At 43.1% G+C, this 19,067-nt stretch overlaps 1 protein-coding gene across 1 annotated transcript; it reads left to right on the top strand.

The window, feature by feature from the left end:
• Positions 1 to 161: 161 nt before the first annotated feature.
• On the top strand, positions 162 to 16,231 carry ANKRD16 (ankyrin repeat domain 16; the record flags this gene model as incomplete). The annotated part of the gene is given in 7 exon segments (XM_081091066.1): positions 162 to 913; positions 3,946 to 4,198; positions 4,201 to 4,241; positions 9,568 to 9,676; positions 10,942 to 11,103; positions 14,547 to 14,625; positions 16,074 to 16,231. Coding segments are annotated over 7 exon segments (1,122 nt in total). The 5' UTR covers positions 162 to 593.
• Positions 16,232 to 19,067: the final 2,836 nt, after the last annotated feature.

The following is a 19,067-nucleotide window of genomic DNA, read 5'->3' as shown; positions in this document are numbered from 1 at the left end:
CCCCCACGGCCAATCGGAATGCGCGCTCGGAAGGGGCGCGGCCACGACTAGGGGCCCCGCCCCTCCCGCACTTCCGCTAGGGTGAAAAGACCAGAGGAAACTTTCCCAGAGTTCCTCCCAGCTCTCAGGGCGGGAGGGACGGCAGCGGCCGGGCGGAGGCTGGCTGCGGTCGGCTGCGGGAGTGGCGGGGGGCTCGCGACGAGGGAGGCCTCACCACGGCTCCTTTACCGGTGTCTCTTGGGCACTGAGCTGCCACTGGGGCCCGTCACCAGTGCAGGCACCGCGCTGACCCCTCCCCTGGCAGCGGTTCGGAGCCGGGCGCCCCGGCGTGGAGTGAGCACAGACTCCAGCGGGTTCGATGGCAACTACTCATGTTTTGCCCAAAATGAAACCAGTGCGGTCGGCAGCCGCGCATCTTCGAACACGGCTATGCCCGCACCCAGAGCGCGCGTTCGGGAGGCGAGTTGTTTTGCAGGGACACTAACCACCCGGCGTAGGGAAGCGCGGCTCTGCCCCTGGCGCGCGGTCCGGAGAGGGTAGCGCAGCGCAGGGCAGGGCTGGGGACTCGGGCCCCTCGCCTGGCCCCGGTGGCCATGGCGGCGTCCCGGGACGCGAGGCGGCTCTACAGGCTGGTGCTAGAAGGTCGACTGTGCGCCCTGCGGGAGGAACTGCAGGGAGCGGGGGCCACCAGCTGCCCGGGGCCGGCAGGGGACACTCTGCTGCACTGCGCCGCCCGCCACGGGCATCGGGACATCCTGGCCTATCTGGCCGAGGCCTGGGACATGGACATCGAGGCTGCCAATCGAGACTACAAGCGGCCCCTACACGAAGCTGCCTCCATGGGTCACCGGGACTGTGTGCGGTACCTGCTGGGCCGAGGAGCCGTGGTCGACTGCCTGAAGAAGGCTGACTGGTAGGTGGCAGGAGTTCCAGAAAAACACTTCTTAACCCCTTTTCCCCAGAATCATATATTCCCATGTACTTTTTCTGACTCTACACTGTAGAGTCTACAGCACAGCTTCTCAACCTTCCCCGTTAGAGCACATTGTTCCAACCCTTGGGAGTCGACTGTTTGGTCCAGCCAGTTGCTTCCCTTTTATAAAGCAGAGAACAGTACAGAATATGATCAGATAGAATAACATCAATGAATTCCCCATATAACATGAGCCCCAGGATACGACGATCTTCTGGGGACATCTGGTAAATGATTATTCACCAATGGCATTGATATAACTTTTTAAATTTTGAAATAGCTATAGGTTCACAGAAGGTTACAAAGAAATGTTCAGGGAAGTTCCATGTGCCCTTCCCCTAGGCTCCCCCAGCAGTTTAACATCTTACAGGTTACACTACAGTAACAGAACTAAGAAATTGACATTGCTACAGTCAATAAACTTATTCACATTTCATCAGATTGTACCTACACTTATATGTATGTGATGCTCTCTGTATGTGATTTTATCATGGATAGCTTTGCATAATCACCTCCACAGTCAACATACCTTTACCATCACACAAACCAATTGCATTTTGTTAGACCAAAATTGTTTTCGGTACTCACTTAGAGGTTATGAATGTAGCAAAATCCATAACATAATGAAGTTCTTGCCTACAAGTAATTCCTGATATGATATATAAACACAGAAGACAGCCATGTAAGTACATTTTGCTCACCGGGAGGGGAGTAGGCCTGGGTGTGTTTTGTGGGTTGCACTTTGGCTGTGACTAAGCACAAGACTGCTTTTCTTGTGCTGCTGGTAAGATGACCTAAAGACAGTTCCAAGAGGCATAGACCTCATATACTCCTCAAAGCAATACTTCAGATAAGGAAACAGCCAAAAACAAAACACTAAAAAGATGAGGTTCATTTGATTATGTATTTGGGAAGTGTATAATCACAGTGAGACATTTTTGCCCATTCTCTCTCTCTCTCTCTTTTCCTTTCTGAAATACCTTACCTGCTTTTCCAATAATACTGCCTTGCTCGAGGTTCATTCCCTTCATGAGGTTCTTGAAAATTCCAGCCTTCATTTATCTGATTGTTTTCCTGTTAATTTCTCATTCACTGTTGTTACTACACTAGAGGCCCAGTACATGAAAATTCGTGCACTGGGGTGGCGGGGAGGTCCCTCAGCCGGCCTGCCCCCTCTCACAGTACTGGAGCTCTCTGGTGATGTCCTACTGACGGCTTAGGCCCGCTCCCTGTGGGGAGCCGCAGTCTGGCCTCCCTCTGTGGGAGGCGACCAGGCTGATCAGGGGAACGCACCGCCCCCATCACCCCGCTGCTGCTGCCACTGCCAGCCGTGACAGCTGTGAGGCCTGAGCCCTCGGCCTCGCAGCTGCCGGGGCTCACTGCCTGAGCCCACAGCTGCCGTGAGCCCACGGCTGTCATGAGTCCCGGGCCTCGCAGCCACCAGGGCTATGGTTGCTGTGATGTAGGAGTGGCTCTAGAGTTGAGCCTTGGATTGACCTGTGGCAGAGCCACAAACAAGTCCCAGCTTGGAGGGCAGAGCCCTCTTAGCATAATTAAGTGTAACCTTATAGTGCCCCCTAGATCCTTCCTAGGTAGCTAATGGGCCGTGGGAGGTGCAGCAAGTGCTGCCAAAACAAGTGAAACTCCCAAGAACATTGTAACTATGGTGACCACTACCTTGTTTTTCTCTGACTGTAAAATAAAGCCTCAGCTTGCTGGCTGGATCCTTCTCTGTGGCCTCATCCAGGCACAGGAGATCCACTCAGCCCCAGCTATATTCTCTTTGTCTTTTCTTTAATCCTTCGCCGCCCCCCTCAGGCTCACCAAACCCTTGGTTGTGCTGGCACGGCACACCTTGAGCCCCTGGCCCCGCAGCTGCCTGAGCCCATGGCTGCTGTGAGCCCCGGGCCTTGCAGCCACTGTGCTTTGTCCAGATGGACGTCCGGAAGCCATCTGCCCTAATTAGCATATTACCCTTTTTATTAGTATAGGTTACCCTTCACCTCTCCCCCCAAAATAGTGTTGGTAATTAACTAATATAGCAATCTTTTAAGATAGATGAGATTTAGAGATCACCCAAGTATAGTGAGCTCCCACAATGTGCCAGACACTGGTTCTAACCCTGGCAATGAGGAAGTAAACAAGACCTGCTGCTGCTTTTCAGAAATCATAGCTCCTTCATTTTGCAGACGAAAAAAAAGAAAAGCTCATGGAAGTGAAATGGCTTACCCCAAATCATTCATGTGGCAGGAGAGGAAGACCAGAGCCACCTCTCTTGATATAGATATAATGTAGTTCACTCTCCTATAGTTGTGGACACAAGTCAGCACAGAGACTTATTATAATCTCAGTTTCATTTGCTTCACCAATGTATGTTTGTTATAGCTAGGTACAGTGTCAAATGCTCTTTTTAAACTCTTCTAGCATAATATAACTAACTAGAGGCCCGGTGCACAAATTTGTGCATGGGTGGGGTCCAGCTGGCCCACACCAATCGGGGCGATCAGGGAGGGGCTCCTGGTTGAACTCCCAGTTGAGGGAACAATTTGCATATTACCCTTTTATTATATAAGATAGGATATAAGTGGTTTCTAAAGTGACTAAAGTAAGTGAGGTAAGTTCAGCAGAATACCTTTTATGCAATATTCTTCAGGACAAACTTTATGATTTGGACTAATTCTGTCCCAATTCAGTGCCATACTAGAAACTATCTCAGAAGCAGCTTTGCCTCTTTGGTATCCCCCTTTTGTAGGCATGCTTACATCACAATCGTTTTCCTCTTATTTCACCCAGGGTCCTCAGGGTGAAATAAATTTTCAACAAAGTAGTTGAAAATTGTCCTGCTTCCCAAATCCCTCAGTCCTCTAGGTTTTCCATCTCTACCAAGGATGTGTGTTTTTTAAAGACCTGGTTGTACCCTTATAATGTCTCAGCTACCCTTCCATCTGACAGCTTGTCCTCTTTGGCCTTAGGACTCCTCTGATGATGGCTTGCACAAGGAAGAATCTCGAGGTGATCCAGGACCTTGTAGAACATGGTGCAGATCCACTTCTGAAGAACAAAGATGGCTGGAACAGTTTCCATATTGCCAGCCGAGAAGGTGACCCTCCAATCCTCCAGTACTTGCTCACCATTTGCCCAGATGCCTGGAAGACAGAGAGCAAAATTAGCAGAACTCCTCTGCACACGGCAGGTATGGCCCGGAGCTCTGCCTCCCCCAGCACTGCAGAATGGCATCGAGTTGGAGGGTTCTGGAAAATAGAGATTGGTGAATAAGGCCAGCTTTCGGATATTTGGCATACATTTAGTTTCTAAAGCTAATGTCACTTGGTACTTAACATGCACTTCTTTCTTGTATTAGTTCACTTTTCATAAATATCAATCTTAGTATTCCCAGCTAGCTAGATGGTATGCTGGTTTTTTCCTCACTAAGTCTTTGACCTTGGGCAAGGAGCTTAGTCTCTTGAGCTAGTTTCAACAGCAAGATAATGATGACAATGATGCCCATATCGCAAGGTTATTACAGGGTTTAAGGAGCCGAATGTAGGTAAACCCCTTAGCACAGTGTGTGACACGTGAGCACAGAACGGGGTATTGCTATTTTTATGATCATCTTCACATTTTTTTTATTATTAAAGACAGGAGGAAAAGAGACAGGGTTTTTGATTGTTTGTTATTTGTTTTTAATATATATTTTTATTGATTTCTGAGAAGGGAGAGGGAGAGAGAGATAGAAACATCAGTGATGAGAGAGAATCATTGATCAGCTGCCTCCTGCATGCCCCCTAATGGGGATTGAGCCCTCAACCTGGGCATGTACCATGACCAAGAATCAAACTGTGACCTCCTGGTTCGTAGGTTGATGCTCAAGTACTGAGCCACACCAGCTGGGCAAGAGACAGTTTTTAAATGTCCTCAGCAATATCTGCCACAGCACTATCTATTTAAATAAACATAGGTACTTATAATTAAATACCTGAGTGTATTTGACTTATGTAGTGATAATGTCAAATATAAATTTAGGGCATTTTTATTGTTTTGAATAATTAGTCTTAATTCTGAATTATCTATTTATAGATTATTTTAAATTTGTAAAAAGCAAAGCTGCTGTGGTATAAGATGAAATGGACACTAATGAGCTTGAGTCCAGATCAAGAACTCTAGAAAATAATCTTTAGCCTTCTAGAGAATTCATTGAATTAGAATACAGGGTTTTTAATTTCTCTAAAAATCAATACCTGTGACATGACATAGTTTAGGAAATATGCATACAATTGTTCTAGCCACAGTGGGCATGTAAGGACCAAGGAGTCCTTTTGCAAGAGTGAAGAAAACGTTTCTCTGCTCATAAATTATTTGACTAGGTCCCCTACTCTTCTGGAGAAATAGTATACAGTCATTTACACAAAGTAGTGATGCGCAGATAGTCAAAAAGCTTTATTGACCATAGTTATTTTTAGTAGTAGAATTAAATTCCTGGTTATTTTGTCATGGATTACTCTTCAAATGTTTTTATATTTCCTGGGCAAAAACTGCCTGGCTCAACTCAAAAGGGAGGAGATAGGTAAGTTTAGGATTGAAAATTTGCCATAAAAGTGTTCATAAAGACAAGATAATCAGTTTTGGCTATGGACCTATTCAGTAAAAACATCATTCTTTACCAATTATCCAGCTAGATTTTTATTAATGTACTTACTTTAATTGCCCCTTCCTGTAAGTCATAGCTAAAAAGATGGGACAGAGACCAGTGCCAGGAGGAAAGAAGCATTTTATATGTGCACCTAAAAACTCTAATTCTCAACTCTCTTCTCCCAGCAATGCATGGCTGTTTAGAGGCAGTAAAGGTGCTTCTTCAGAGGTAAGAACAAAACAGCAGATTGAGGAAGATATTTGCTAATTATGACAGTTAATGTCGATGCTACTTGAAGAGCTCAAGCAAATTGTTCAAGAGCAGCTAAAGTACCAAAAGAGAAAAGAACAAAGGACATTAGCAGATAATTTAAAGAACATAAAACAAAAATAGCTAAAAAATTTGAGAGGAAGTCATTTATTTGTTCATTCAACAAGCATTCATCTATTTATTCAGTGCCTATTTGAATTGTACCAGATGCAGAGGTTACAATAGAAATGAGACAATGTGTTTTCCCTCTTATGGAACTCACAGACACTGCACTAGTTGTATGAATCTGGTGGCCATTACGAGGAATTGCAGGGTCCCTGCAGAAGCATATGACAAGAAGACCCAACTTGGCCTAGGAGTGAGGAATTTCAGCCCCAGTGTTATTTAAACTATGATCTGAAGGAAGCTGAGAGTGGGAGGCAGGGCGGCATTCTAGTCAGAGGAAGCAATACTCAGGGATGCTCATCCTGGGAAAACCATAGTGCATGTAAGAAACTGAAAGAAACCGGGGGAAGGTCAATGGGGAAAAAAACGGAGACATATGTACTACTATTTGTAATACTTTAAACAATAAAATAAAATTTAAAAAAGAAAGAAAGAAACCTAAAGAAGCTCAGTATGTGCTGAAGCATATAGTGAGGGGGAGAATGGTATGGGGTGAGGCAGGAGAGGAAGGGCAGGTTTCAATCAGGTGGGACATTATAGGCTGTGGGAAGGATTTTAGGTTTTGTTTTAAGCATATAAGATGCCATTGAAGGGATTTAAGCAGAGTGAGTAGAATAAGAAATTTGCATTTTCAGAGATCCTCTAGTTGCAAAATAGTGAATGGAGTGGAGGAGGAACAAGAATGGGTGCTTTGAAAGCTATTGGGAGGCTATTGTAGTTAAACAGGAAAGAATTGTAGCTGGACTAAGAATAAGAAGTAGGGATGAAGGAAAAGATTTGGAGATACTTCAGTAGAATCAGTAGAAGTAGGCCAGTGGTTCTCAACCTTGGCTGCACATTAGAATCACCTGGGAATCTTTTTAAAATCCTGATTTCTGGGCCTCATCCTCCGGAAATCAGGATTTTAACAAGATTCCCAGGTGATTCTAATGTGCAGCCAAGGTTGAGAACCACTGATCTCTAGGCAAATGATTCAATAAAAGGACTGGGAGAGAAGGAAAAGTCAAGGATGACTTTCAGGTTTCTCACTTAAGCAGCTGGTGCTGGTGTCATTTACTGAGGTAAAGAGCAGTGGAGGGGGAGCAGGTTTTGTGTGAAAAGATGAGAGGTTCACTTTTGGACATGTTGAGTGCATGTGCCTGTGAGACACCCAAGCAAAGATGTCAAGGCAGCAGTTAGAGACAAGATATGGAGCCCAAAAAACAGGTATGGGCTGAGATACAAATGTGGGCTTCATCAACAAAGAGATGAAGATTGAATTTTTTTTAAAATATATTTTATTGATTTTTTACAGAGAGGAGGGGAGAAGGATAGAGAGTTAGAAACATCGATGAGAGAGAAACATCAATCAGCTGCCTCTTGCATGCCCCCTACTGGGGATGTGCCTGCAACCAAGGTACATGCCCTTGACCGGAATCGAACCTGGGACTCTTGAGTCCGCAGGCCGACGCTCTATCCACTGAGCCAAACCGGTTAGGGCTGCTGATTGAATTTTCAAGAGTGGAAGCGATTACCTAAGTAGACAGTGCATAGTAAGAATAGAGGAGGGCGCCGAAACCGGTTTGGCTCAGTGGATAGAGCGTTGGCCTGCGGACTGAGGGGTCCCAGGTTCGATTCCGGTCAAGGGCATGTACCTTGGTTGCGGGCACATCCCCAGTGGGGAGTGTGCAGGAGGCAGCTGGTCGATGTTTCTCTCTCATTGATGTTTCTAACTCTCTATCTCTCTCCTTTCCTCTCTGTAAAAACTCAATAAAATATATTTAAAAAAAAAAAAAAGAATAGAGGAGGGCTTAATGCAGTGCCCTGAAAGCATCGCTTATGTGTAGAGCTTGCCTACTGCAAATTGGAACATACTTGATTGTCAGCAAATTTATAGATATTCATTCATTGGACAGACATTTTTGGAAGCACCTCCTATCTGTTAGGTGCTGGGTGGTAAGCAAAACAAATGCATTCCTTTTCCCAACAACCTATAGGCTGGTGTGGAAGCCAAGTGTAGGCATTCAAGTAAATACCATAAAATTATAAATGGTAATACACGTATCTCTGTTTTCTGAAAGTTTGTATTATCCTACTTCGCCTATATATAAGACCTACATTAGTACATTTTTTCACTAATCATAAGAATCCGAATAGGATTTTCACTTTTACAAGAAAAGCTGTTACTGTAGCAATGCAGGTCTTTCATAAAAGTGAAATGGCACATGTAATGCAAACTTTCAGAAAGGTGAAGATACTCATTGCTTTATGCCATTTTGGCTTACAAAAAGTTTTGTAGGAATGCTCTACTTTCAGCTAGCAGGGGAAACCTGTAATGTTAAGAAAAATGTACACAATGGCATGTGGAAACAAAGGTGCTGTTGATGCAAGACAGAAGACAGGCCAGTGTAAAGTCACAGAGCTGTGATTTGAAGAATGCATTGGAGTTTGCCAAGTGAATAATGGAGAAGTAATTTCTAAGCAGAGGGCATCAGCAAGTGCAAAGGCAGCAAAGAGCTGGACAAATGAAAGAGCAGGAAAAAGGCAGGATCATGAAGAAGGTAGGATAGAGAAGAAAGTAAGACAAGTAGGATCGTGAAGAAGGTAGGAACAGAACATGATCAGACTGGTGGGAGGTGCGACTGAGAAGACAGGACAGGAAGTTGAGGGTAGGAACGGAAAAAGGGGAGGTGAGATGGAGAAGAAGATAGGACAGGAAGAAGGTAGGACCAAGGAGACAGTGGGGCAGGTAAGATAGGATGGTGAAGAAGGTAGGACTGAGAAGATAGGACAGGTTGGACCATGAAGAAGATGGAACATAAGAATATAGGACAGGTGGGAGGTGGAACTAAGAAGATGATAGGGCAGGTAGGACCAGGAAAAAAGCAGGACCTAGAAGAAAGAATAACCATAAAGAAGGTAGGTTACAGTAAGCACAGAGCAGGGGGTATGTGTGAAAGAGAAACCTGGAGAGTAAGTTTGTGGGACAGTATCTTGACCACTAGAGGTCATGCTGAAGTTTGTGCTTTGTTTTTGGGACATACTAGTTAAAGGTTTGTAAGAGGAGCAGCCATACCCAAATTGCATGGTGAAAAGATTATTTTGGTAGCTGTGAGAATGAATTAGCAAGGCAGGAGCCAAGGTAAGAAAAACAGGAAGCTATTGTCTATTGATTTGGTCCTAAGGGGTAAAAGCAGCGAAAGAGAGAAAGATACAATTAAAATATTTTGAATGCAGAATTGAGAGGTAATAGATGGGGTTTGAGAGCTAAGGGGTGACGTCAGGGCTCCTGGCATGAGAAGTTGGAGAAATTGTAGTCCATAATACGGAATGACAGAAGTTTAGAGGAGGAACAGATTCGCTGGGGGAAACCGACATATTGTTGAAGAGCTAAGTTCTAATATTGAGATGGGGAAAAGAGGGAGAGTGCTGCAGATTTTCACAGATCGTTTGTAGGATATGTCATCTACTGCAAGTGGTCAAGAGTCAAGTGTCCATTGGGTTTGAAGCAGTGACTTCTCAGCTCTGTTATTTTGGGTTTGGGCTCTAGGTGTCAATATCAACCAGACTGCAGAGACAAATGTGGCCTCACACCCTTTATGGATGCAATTCAATGTGGGCACATCAACATAGCCAGGCTGCTCCTTGAAAAACATAAGGTACAGCAATGATTTGGTATTTTCTATGAGTTTTAGTCATAGGATACAAAGAGATCATGGTTATTCAGATCCTGGGTTCAAATTCCAGCACTGCCATGGGTCCCTCCCGTAATCTCTTTAAGCATCAGTATTTCCATCTGTAAAATGGTGACAAATTTTAATTCTTCAGAGGGTTACTCTAAGGATTAAATATAATTAGCAAAATAAGACTTTTTTTAATTGATTTTAGCGAAAGAGAGAAACATTGTTCCACTTATTTATGTATTCACTAGAGGCCCAGTGCACGAAATTTTGCACTGGGGGATAGGGGATCCCTCAGCCCGGCCTGCACCCTCTGGGGATGTCCGCCTAACCTGGCAGTCGGACATCCCTCTCACAGTCCAGAACCCCTCACTCCTTACCCCCTGCCTGCTCACTGCTCCTTACTGCTGCCGCAGAGGTGGGAGAGGCTCCCGCCACTGCCACTGTGCTTGCCAGCTGTGAGCCTGGCTTCTGGCTGAGCAGCACTCCCCCTGTGGGAGCGCACTGACCACCAGGAGGCAGCTCCTGCATTGAGTGTCTGCCCCCTGGTGGTCAGTGTGCATCATAGCAACCAGTCGTTCTAGTCATTCTGCTATAACGGTTGCTTAGACTTTTTTTATATAGATTGGTTGATTCTTGTATGTGCCCTGGGGATCAAACCCACAACCTAGGCATATCAGGATGATGCTCTAACCAACTGAGCTACCCCTCCATGGCAGCAAAGTAACAGTAGCTGTTTTATAGTAATAACAACAAACCCCACTGAGTGCACTTTAGGCACACCTTAGAGCAGCGGTTCTCAACCTGTGGGTCGCGAACCCTTTAGCAGTCGAAGGACCCTTTCACAGGGGTCGCCTAAGACCATCCTGCATATCAGATATTTACATTACGATTCATAACAGTAGCAACATTAAAGTTACGAAGTAGCAACGAAAATAATTTTATGGTTGGGTCACAACATGAGGAACTGTATTTAAAGGGCCAGAAGGTTGAGAACCACTGCTTTAGAGCATTGAATCTTAACATTTTGTTTGTTTATAGAGTCCTTTCAGAATCTGACAAAAGCTCAACAATAAAGATTAAAATAATAATCATCATAAAAATAAATAATCTGACAAAAGCTATATAACATAGGCCCAGAAAAATGTACATAGGCAACAAATTTTAGCTAAAATGTCAGAAGGTCCATGGACCCAGCTTTCTCTGCTGCTTATTTTTGTTCCTGTCTCTCTCAAACCTACTAGGCTTGCATTTGTGCTGAGGATTTCCTGGGAGCCCAGGCTATACACAGGGCAGCAGTCACTGGGCAGAATGAAGCCATCCGATTCTTGGTATCTGAACTTGGCATTGATGTAGACGTGAAAGCAACATCAACCCACCTTACAGCACTTCATTATGCAGCTAAGGTTTGTTTCTTTTCATAAAGTTGTCCCTGCTTCCTTAGGCTTGCCTTACTTTACTGAGAAATAGCTCCACTGCCCTATTGCTCTGGCTCCATCTCTGGAAGAAAAAAATTGCTCATGATATGCTCCTAAAATGTTAAAGGGAAGCCCTGCATCCCTTTAAATAGAAACCTACCTTTATTTGTTGCTAGGCAAAAACTGAAAACACCCTTTATTCCATTCAATGCCTGGATTTTATGTTTCATCCTGCCCTTTTTTCGACTTCAAGAATGGTTTTTTTTTTTTTTTACTTTTTATTTATTTTTTTTAATTAAATCTTTATTGTTCAGATTATTACATTTGTTCCTCTTTTTTCCCCCCCATAACTCCCCTCCTCCCAGTTCCCGCCCCACCCTCCGCCCTCACTTCCCACCCACTGTCCTCATCCATAGGTGCACGATTTTTGTCCAGTCTCTTCCCAAATCTCCCACACCCCTTTCCCCCCCAAGAATAGTCAGTCCATTCCCTTTCTATGTCCCTGATTCTATTATAATCAACAGTTCATTCTGTTCATCAGATTATTTATTCACTTGATTCTTAGATTCACTTGTTGATAGATGCATATTTGTTGTTCATAATTTGTATCTTTACCTTTTTCTTCCTCTTCCTCTTCTTAAAGGATACCTTTCAGCATTTCATATAATCCTGGTTTGGTGGTGATGAACTCCTTTAGCTTTTCCTTATCTTTGAAGCTCTTTATCTGACCTTCAATTCTGAATGATAGCTTTGCTGGATAAAGTAATCTTGGTTGTAGGTTCTTGGTATTCATCACTTTGAATATTTCTTGCCACTCCCTTCTGGCCTGCAAAGTTTCTGTTGAGAAATCAGCTGACAGTCGTATGGGTATTCCCTTGTAGGTAACTGAGTTTCTTTCTCTTGCTGTTTTTAAGATTCTCTCTTTATCTTTTGCTCTTGGCATTTTAATTATGATGTGTCTTGGTGTGGTCCTCTTTGGATTCCTTTTGTTTGGGGTTCTCTGCGCTTCTTGGACCTGTAAGTCCATTTCTTTCACCAGGTGGGGGAAGTTTTCTGTCATTATTTCTTCAAATAGGTTTTCAATATCTTGCTCTCTCTCATCTTCTGGCACCCCTATAATTCTGATGTTGGTACGCTTGAAGCTGTCCCAGAGGCTCCTTACACTATCCTCGCATTTTTGGATTCTTTTTTCATTCCGCCCCTCCGGTTGGGTGTTTTTTGCTTCCTCGCATTTCAAATCATTGACTTGATTCTTGCGCTCCTCTGGTCTGCTGTCGGGAGTCTGTATATTATCCTTTATTTCAGTCCGTGTATGCTTAATTTCTAGTTGGTTCCCCAATATAAGCTCGAGGGTCTCATTAGTTTTCTTGTAGATCTCATTAAGTTTATCGGCGGCTTCTAAACAGTTCTTGAGAGACCTTAAAAGTGTGGTTCTGAACTCTATATCTTCCATTGACAATTTTGTCCTGTTTCTTTGTCTCCGCATTTTGTTATGCTTCCTTGGTGCACCCCCTAGTGGTCTTTGTTCGAAGTCTTATAGTTAAATCTTGATTGTTGTAGCTAATTCCAGGGAGGGTTTGACCTCCAGGCCAAGTGGCTATGAGAATCAGCTGTGTCTGCAGTGAGAGAACTTCTGTCCTCTAGGGAGGTGCTAATCTAGCCTTTGCCTGAGGCTGTCCAGCAAATGCCTCTGTGCAGGGCTTGGGTGGGGCGGGTCGCACAGGATCAACAGGGTGGGCCGGAGAGAGCAGTTATGGCGGCTCTCAGTCCTGTCCCCAGGGGCTCTGCCTCTCTGAGTCCCAGCACCCGCTGCAAAGCTCGGAGAGAAAGCTGCACTCGCTCTGACCGAAGCCAGGCAGTCCCGCTTCTCCCGTTTGAGTCTGGGTCCCTAAAGACTCGCCTGTATCTGGAGCTCAGAGTCTGTGACTCCCTCCAGATTGAAAACGCCAACCGCACCCTCCGCCGCCAGCCCGCTCCGCGCACTCCGCACCTCAGAATTTGACTTCAGCACTGCGCCTCCTCTGAGTGTCCGTATGCGTTTCTCTTTCCTCCTAGTTGTAGGACTTCCACTCAGCCAGCGTTCCTGTGGTTCTGGGTGATGTCCCTTCCGTTTCTTGGTTTCACTTTTGAAGTAGTTGTTCAAAGCAGCAAACTCCGGCGTTAACCTAAGCCGCCATCTTGGTTCTCCTCAAGAATGTTTTTGAAGTCGTAAAATCCATTATATTAAATTCCTAGCCCTCTCTCCTAATGGTAGATTTCAGAAGTTAAAATTTATTAATTGAGGGAAGGGAATTGCATTTACCAGCCTCTAATGTATAAGATATTTTAAGATGTGCAAAAATTTTTCACTACAGCCCGGCTTGTGTTGTTCAGTGGTTGAGCATCGATCCATGAACCAAGAGATCCCTGGTTCAATTCCCGGCTAGGGCACATGCCCGGGTTGCAGGCTCGATCCCCAGGAGGAGGGTGCAGGAGGCAGCCAATCGATGTTTCTCTCTCATCAATGTTTCCATCTCTCTATCCCTCTCCCTTCTTCTCTCTCTAAAAAATCAGTTTTAAAAATACTTTAAAAAAAGAAGAATTCTCACTTAATAAAAATCTTATTTTAAAAAGTTTTCCTCCTGTTTTAAATACTAGGAGTATTTGCTTATTATCTTTAACATGATTGGCTACTTGCCTTTACTTGTTTTTCTAGCAACAAGACTGTTTTCTGATGACTTACACACTCTTATTTTTTTAGCAATTTTTAAAAAATAAATCTTAATTGTTGACAGTATTACATATGTCCCCTATGTTCCCCTATTGATCCCCTCTAGTCTGTCCCCTCACCCTGACCTACACACTCTTGCCTGCATTCCCCTATGAGAAAGTGGTTAGATAAATGGCTGTGTGCTAAGGGAATGACCTGTGCCCACAGGGGGAGAGGGGCACTAGTAGGTCCACCCATAGGAAAATTGGACCTACAACCTTGACTTTAGTCTCACCACATACTAATGAACTAACTGGCTAGATAGAAAGTATATAAATTGCCTCATGAATGATAGTGCCAGCTATGATGAGAGTCCCATCAGGAGAGGTGACCATCTTTTCCAATTTATCTATGCCCTAAAGATTTTAGCAAAGACTGTGTGTACTTGGGAGAATCTGGAATTGTGTGTTCTATACGCTCATTACACTGAAGGAAACCCAACTGTATTAGTTGGTAATTTGGCCTCCAAAGTTGACCATCTATTTTCTAATAACTGAATATCACCAAAATCTATCTTTAATGATTTATAGTGGAGTTTGAGAGTGATGTGATGATTTTTCCTTTAGATACGAAAATATAGTTTTAGCAGTTGAGTATTTTAGAAAAATGACCGAATATATAGATTCGTGTTTATGTTTAAAGGTGCTTGTCACAGTGATAATGAGTTTATTTCACTCCTCAGGAAGGACATGTGAGTACAGTTCAGCTGCTCATTTCCTTGGGTGCTGACATCAACTCTAAAGATGAAAGAAATCGATCAGGTACAGTTTCTTTGTGCCTTGGAACTTACTATTCAGTGGAATATAAACAATACATGCACTTTTTTATTGTTGTTAATCCTCACCCGAGGATATTTTTTTCATTGATTTTCAGAGAGAGTGGAAGAAAGGGGGAGAGATAGAGAAATCAATTGGTTGCCTGCCCTGACCCTGGCCAGGATGAAGCCTGCAATCGAGGTACATGCCCTTGACCAGAATTGAACCTGAGGCCCTTCAGTCCTCGGGCTGACACACTATCCACTGAGCCAAACTGACCAGGGCTACATGGACTTTTAAAAACATTGGTTTTAATGTTATTCCTCTTCTAGCTCAGCAACTTTTCCTTAAAATTACATCTCAAAAAAAAAAAATTACATCTCCAAATAGAACTGTTGCTGTTCCCATGGCAATGATGATGACTACTACTCATTATTACTGCTGTTATTATTATGTTTTTATCATTTTAAATACAACAGTATATGTGACATAAAAACGCTTTATATTGTCTTGATGCCACCAACTATTCAGGTAGTTTATAGATGCTTCATAGGTCATCTCTCTTTTAAGTGTATTTAAAAACTACAATCATTACAGTTTTCTCAATTTAGAGCTCAGAAGGATATTTTCAGAGCTAATTCTTTAAACTCGTACTTTCAAATAAACTCAGTAATATTCTCTGTGTCAGTGGCCATCCTTCAGGAGTTTAGTGGAGGCTTCATGATGCTTCAAAGACTCATAGATGACTATGAGGCCACAGAGGATGGTCCCCAAGTCCAGGGACACAGACTTTCTTCTAAAGACCAGAGCAGGAGCCAGGGTTTTTTCAGCGCTAATTTCTAGCCAGAACAGGAAGATCTGTCATCTCTATTTGTTTTTGTCATAACATTCTCATTCATGGTGATACTTTTACCCAGAGAGTTCACAAACCTTTGAAAAATTTTTCTATACCAGTTAAAGTCTCCTATTTCTCATAAACTTGCTTTGTTGCTTTAGTCAAATCTCTTAAATCCTCTCCAGTTGGTCTTGTTATTTTTTAAGTCTTTCTATCCCAATCAGCTTAACACATTGTATGCGGGAAACGTATTTATACGTTATACCAGTGTAGTAGAGCGTGGGACACGTATTAATACGTTTATTATAGACTAGTGGTAGAATGTGGGTAACGTATAAATACGTAAACTAAAGTTATCGTAATTTTACTGAACGTTGCCATTTGCGCAAAAAATTAGCAAAAATGGCCCGTGCCACCTGTTAGCGCGCGATAAAAACTACCCGCAGACAATGTGTTAAAAGAAAAAATGTTTTAATCTAGTATGGGCAAAGTCACACAGATGGATTGTGGAAATATAAAATCTGTACAATTAAAGGAATCAATATTTTCATTAGGAGCAGCCTACTGTATTGCTTTGAGGATCATGCACTAAGTTAGTGTGACTTCTCTCTCTGCCTAGCCCTACACCTGGCCTGCGCGGGTCAGCATCTGGCCTGCATCGAGTTTCTTCTACGGTCTGGGCTGAGGGACTCCCCAGACATCACGGGCACCCTGGCTCAACAGCTCACACGGAACACAGACATCCTTCAGTGCTTTGGCCACAGCATGACGGCATGAGGCTGTTTCTAAAAGGCAGTAAAACTCATGGTAACTAAATCCTGCTGCTTGAATCATTACCAGGTTCAGTGAAATCTGAGGATAGTTGCTGTCCTCTTCCCTCCCTCCCGTGCACTCTGCACCGCAGCTGAGAGTCCCAGAGGATGTGGACGCTGGCTTCCTATATGGAGGGATGGACACACTAAAAATCTCTTCTTACCTGCATTTCGTTTTGTGGCCTTAAAATAGATTTAGATGATGTTTGTGAGGTCAATGTCTGGACTCCTTAGAAAGCATGTAACATGCAGGAATATAATATAGCATACATGCTTTTATATATTTATATATATATATATGTTTGTACATATATATGAAATGTTTTATAGTAAACATATGATAAGGCAGTAATAATATTAAAAATATAGCAAATTACTGTTCATTTGAGCCATAAATAATTGTCCTGTTTACTTTCTTTCATAGGCATTTTCTTAGTTGTTACATGGTTTAATTTGATTTTGTAGCCGGAGAGAATTGCTTATAATCTATTTTATTTACACAGACATTTTCAAGGAATTTATGAAAATGTTTCTGTATTCTAAGCACTGCTAGTTAAGCTATGTTATGGTCTTGAGGTTATTTTTTTTTTATTAGACAAGTTCTGTATTGACTCTCTTTAGGTAATCAATACACCTAAAAAATGAACCTAGGATAATTTCAAAACTTTTCTATTACCTTAGTTGAGAAAAGGGGTTTGTTGTTAAAGCCTGCAAGTCACATTTCCTGTTGCATGCCATCTGCCATCGAGGCCTGTGATTGTGAAGGAATGAATACTACTTGTACCTTTTAAGAAATTTGTAGCAATTTAAACATGTTGAAAATAGGATGAGTGCTCAGGCATTTGGATTCTCTTCCTTTTATTTATTTATTTTTGTATCATTTTCTCTGAATTTTAGAGGATAGTAATTAGTCTAAGTCAGGGGTGGGCAAACTTTTTGACTCGAGGGCCACAATGGGTTCTTAAACTGGACTGGAGGGCCGGAACAAAAGCATGGATGGAGTGTTTGTGTGAACTAATATAAATTCAAAGTAAACATCATTACATAAAAGGGTATGGTCTTTTTTTTTTTTTTAGTTTTATTTCCGGCCCGCGGGCAGTAGTTTGCCCACAGCTGGTCTAAGTCAATCTGTTGACAGATCAAATGCATCCATCACAAGCAAGACCTGATCTGCTTGTTTAGTGTAGTCCCATGAAAGCTTGTCACACATCTAGCTATTCTCAGCAGTGTACTGGGCTGGGTGAACAGTCAGAAATTCCAGTTCTTCTTTATTATTCCCAGATGGAACTGACTGAGTCCTCTACCCAACAATCAGATAAACACACTTCATTATATAATCTTGTCTTGTGACCTCTATATTACATACTGCATTTGCACTGATTCAAGCTGCAGTTACATTTCCTGTAGCTTCAGAGACGTCTGTGTGTCTGCCCTTTGGGTCTGAAGATGGCCTGTTAATATGCAGGTGGGATGGGAGATCCGTCTGGTGCTGGCCATCTCATCTCTTCAGCACACAGGTGAAGCAGCTTTTTTTTTTTTTTTTTTTTACAGAGAGGAAGGGAGAGGGATAGAGAGTTAGAAACATCAATGAGAGAGAAACATCCATCAGCTGCCTCCTGCACACCTACTACTGGGGATGTGCCCGCAACCCAGGTACATGCCCTTGACCAGAATCGAACCTGGGACCTTTCAGTCCGCAGGCCGATGCTCTATCCACTGAGCCAAACCAGCTAGGGCTGTGAAGCAGCTTTTTATTTGCAGTGACTACATGTGAGACCGGTTGACGTCTGTGGCTTTGCTTCTAATGTACCCCCTTGTACTAGCTCACCACCCAGCTGCAATGAGGGAATATCTGGTAACATGTTTGGTTCTAGGAGTTTCAGAGATGGCAGGAATGATGATAATGTCAATTGTGACAAAGATGGTAGTGATGATATAATAACAGTCTTACTGTATTAAAAATGCTAATAACAATAATAATAATTAGTGTTATTCCCTACTTCTAGTTATAGGTACCTTTCTCACTTCTTTGGGTCTTTACTTAAAAGTCACCTCAGCCCTAGCCGGTGTGGCTCAGTGGATAGAGTGTTGGCCTGCGGACTGAAGGATCTCAGGTTCAATTCCAGTCAGGGGCATATGCCTGGGTTGCGGGCTTCGGTCCCCAGTAGGGGTAGTGCAGGAGGCAGCCGATCAGTGATTCTCTCTCATCATTGATGTTTCTAGCTTCCTCTCTGAAATCAATAAAAATATATTAAAAAAAAAAGAGTCACCTCAGTGAAGCCCTCCCAGGCCACCCAATCTAAAATTTTGTTCTCTCCTTCAGCATTTTATATCTCCTTTCCTCAGTTTCTTTTTTTCTCCTTTCCATTTATCACTATCAAGTATACCATACATTTTGAGTTATTTTGTTTCTTGTCTATCTCCTCGCTAGAATGTCAGCTCCTTGGGCAAAGTTTTTGTCTCTTGCTTATTTACTAAATCTACGGGCCCAGAGCAGAGCCTGGTGCATAATAAGGTCTGAAATTATTATATGGTCAACAAGTGAATGGTAACAATTCACATTTCTTGGACACTTACTATATCCTAGATTCTGTGCTGAGCACCTTACTTAGATGGTTTCATTTCATCCCTTGGTCCTTGCATGATACAGCCGCTCCTAATTATTATTCCACCCCAAGCATCCTTTCTCACACCAACTTCTTTAAAGAAGCTACCCTCGGTTTCATCAACTCATAGGCACTGCTCAACCTGCTGCAGTCCACCTTCCTAGCTGCTACTCCATGCAAGTTTTTCTCAGTTAG

The sequence above is a fragment of the Myotis nattereri genome, assembly GCF_964212035.1.
Source record: "Myotis nattereri genome assembly, chromosome: 1".
NCBI classification, from domain to species: Eukaryota; Metazoa; Chordata; class Mammalia; order Chiroptera; family Vespertilionidae; genus Myotis; species Myotis nattereri.
The sequence above is the reverse complement of the archived record's forward strand: the minus strand, read 5'-3'. Positions and strand labels throughout refer to the sequence as shown.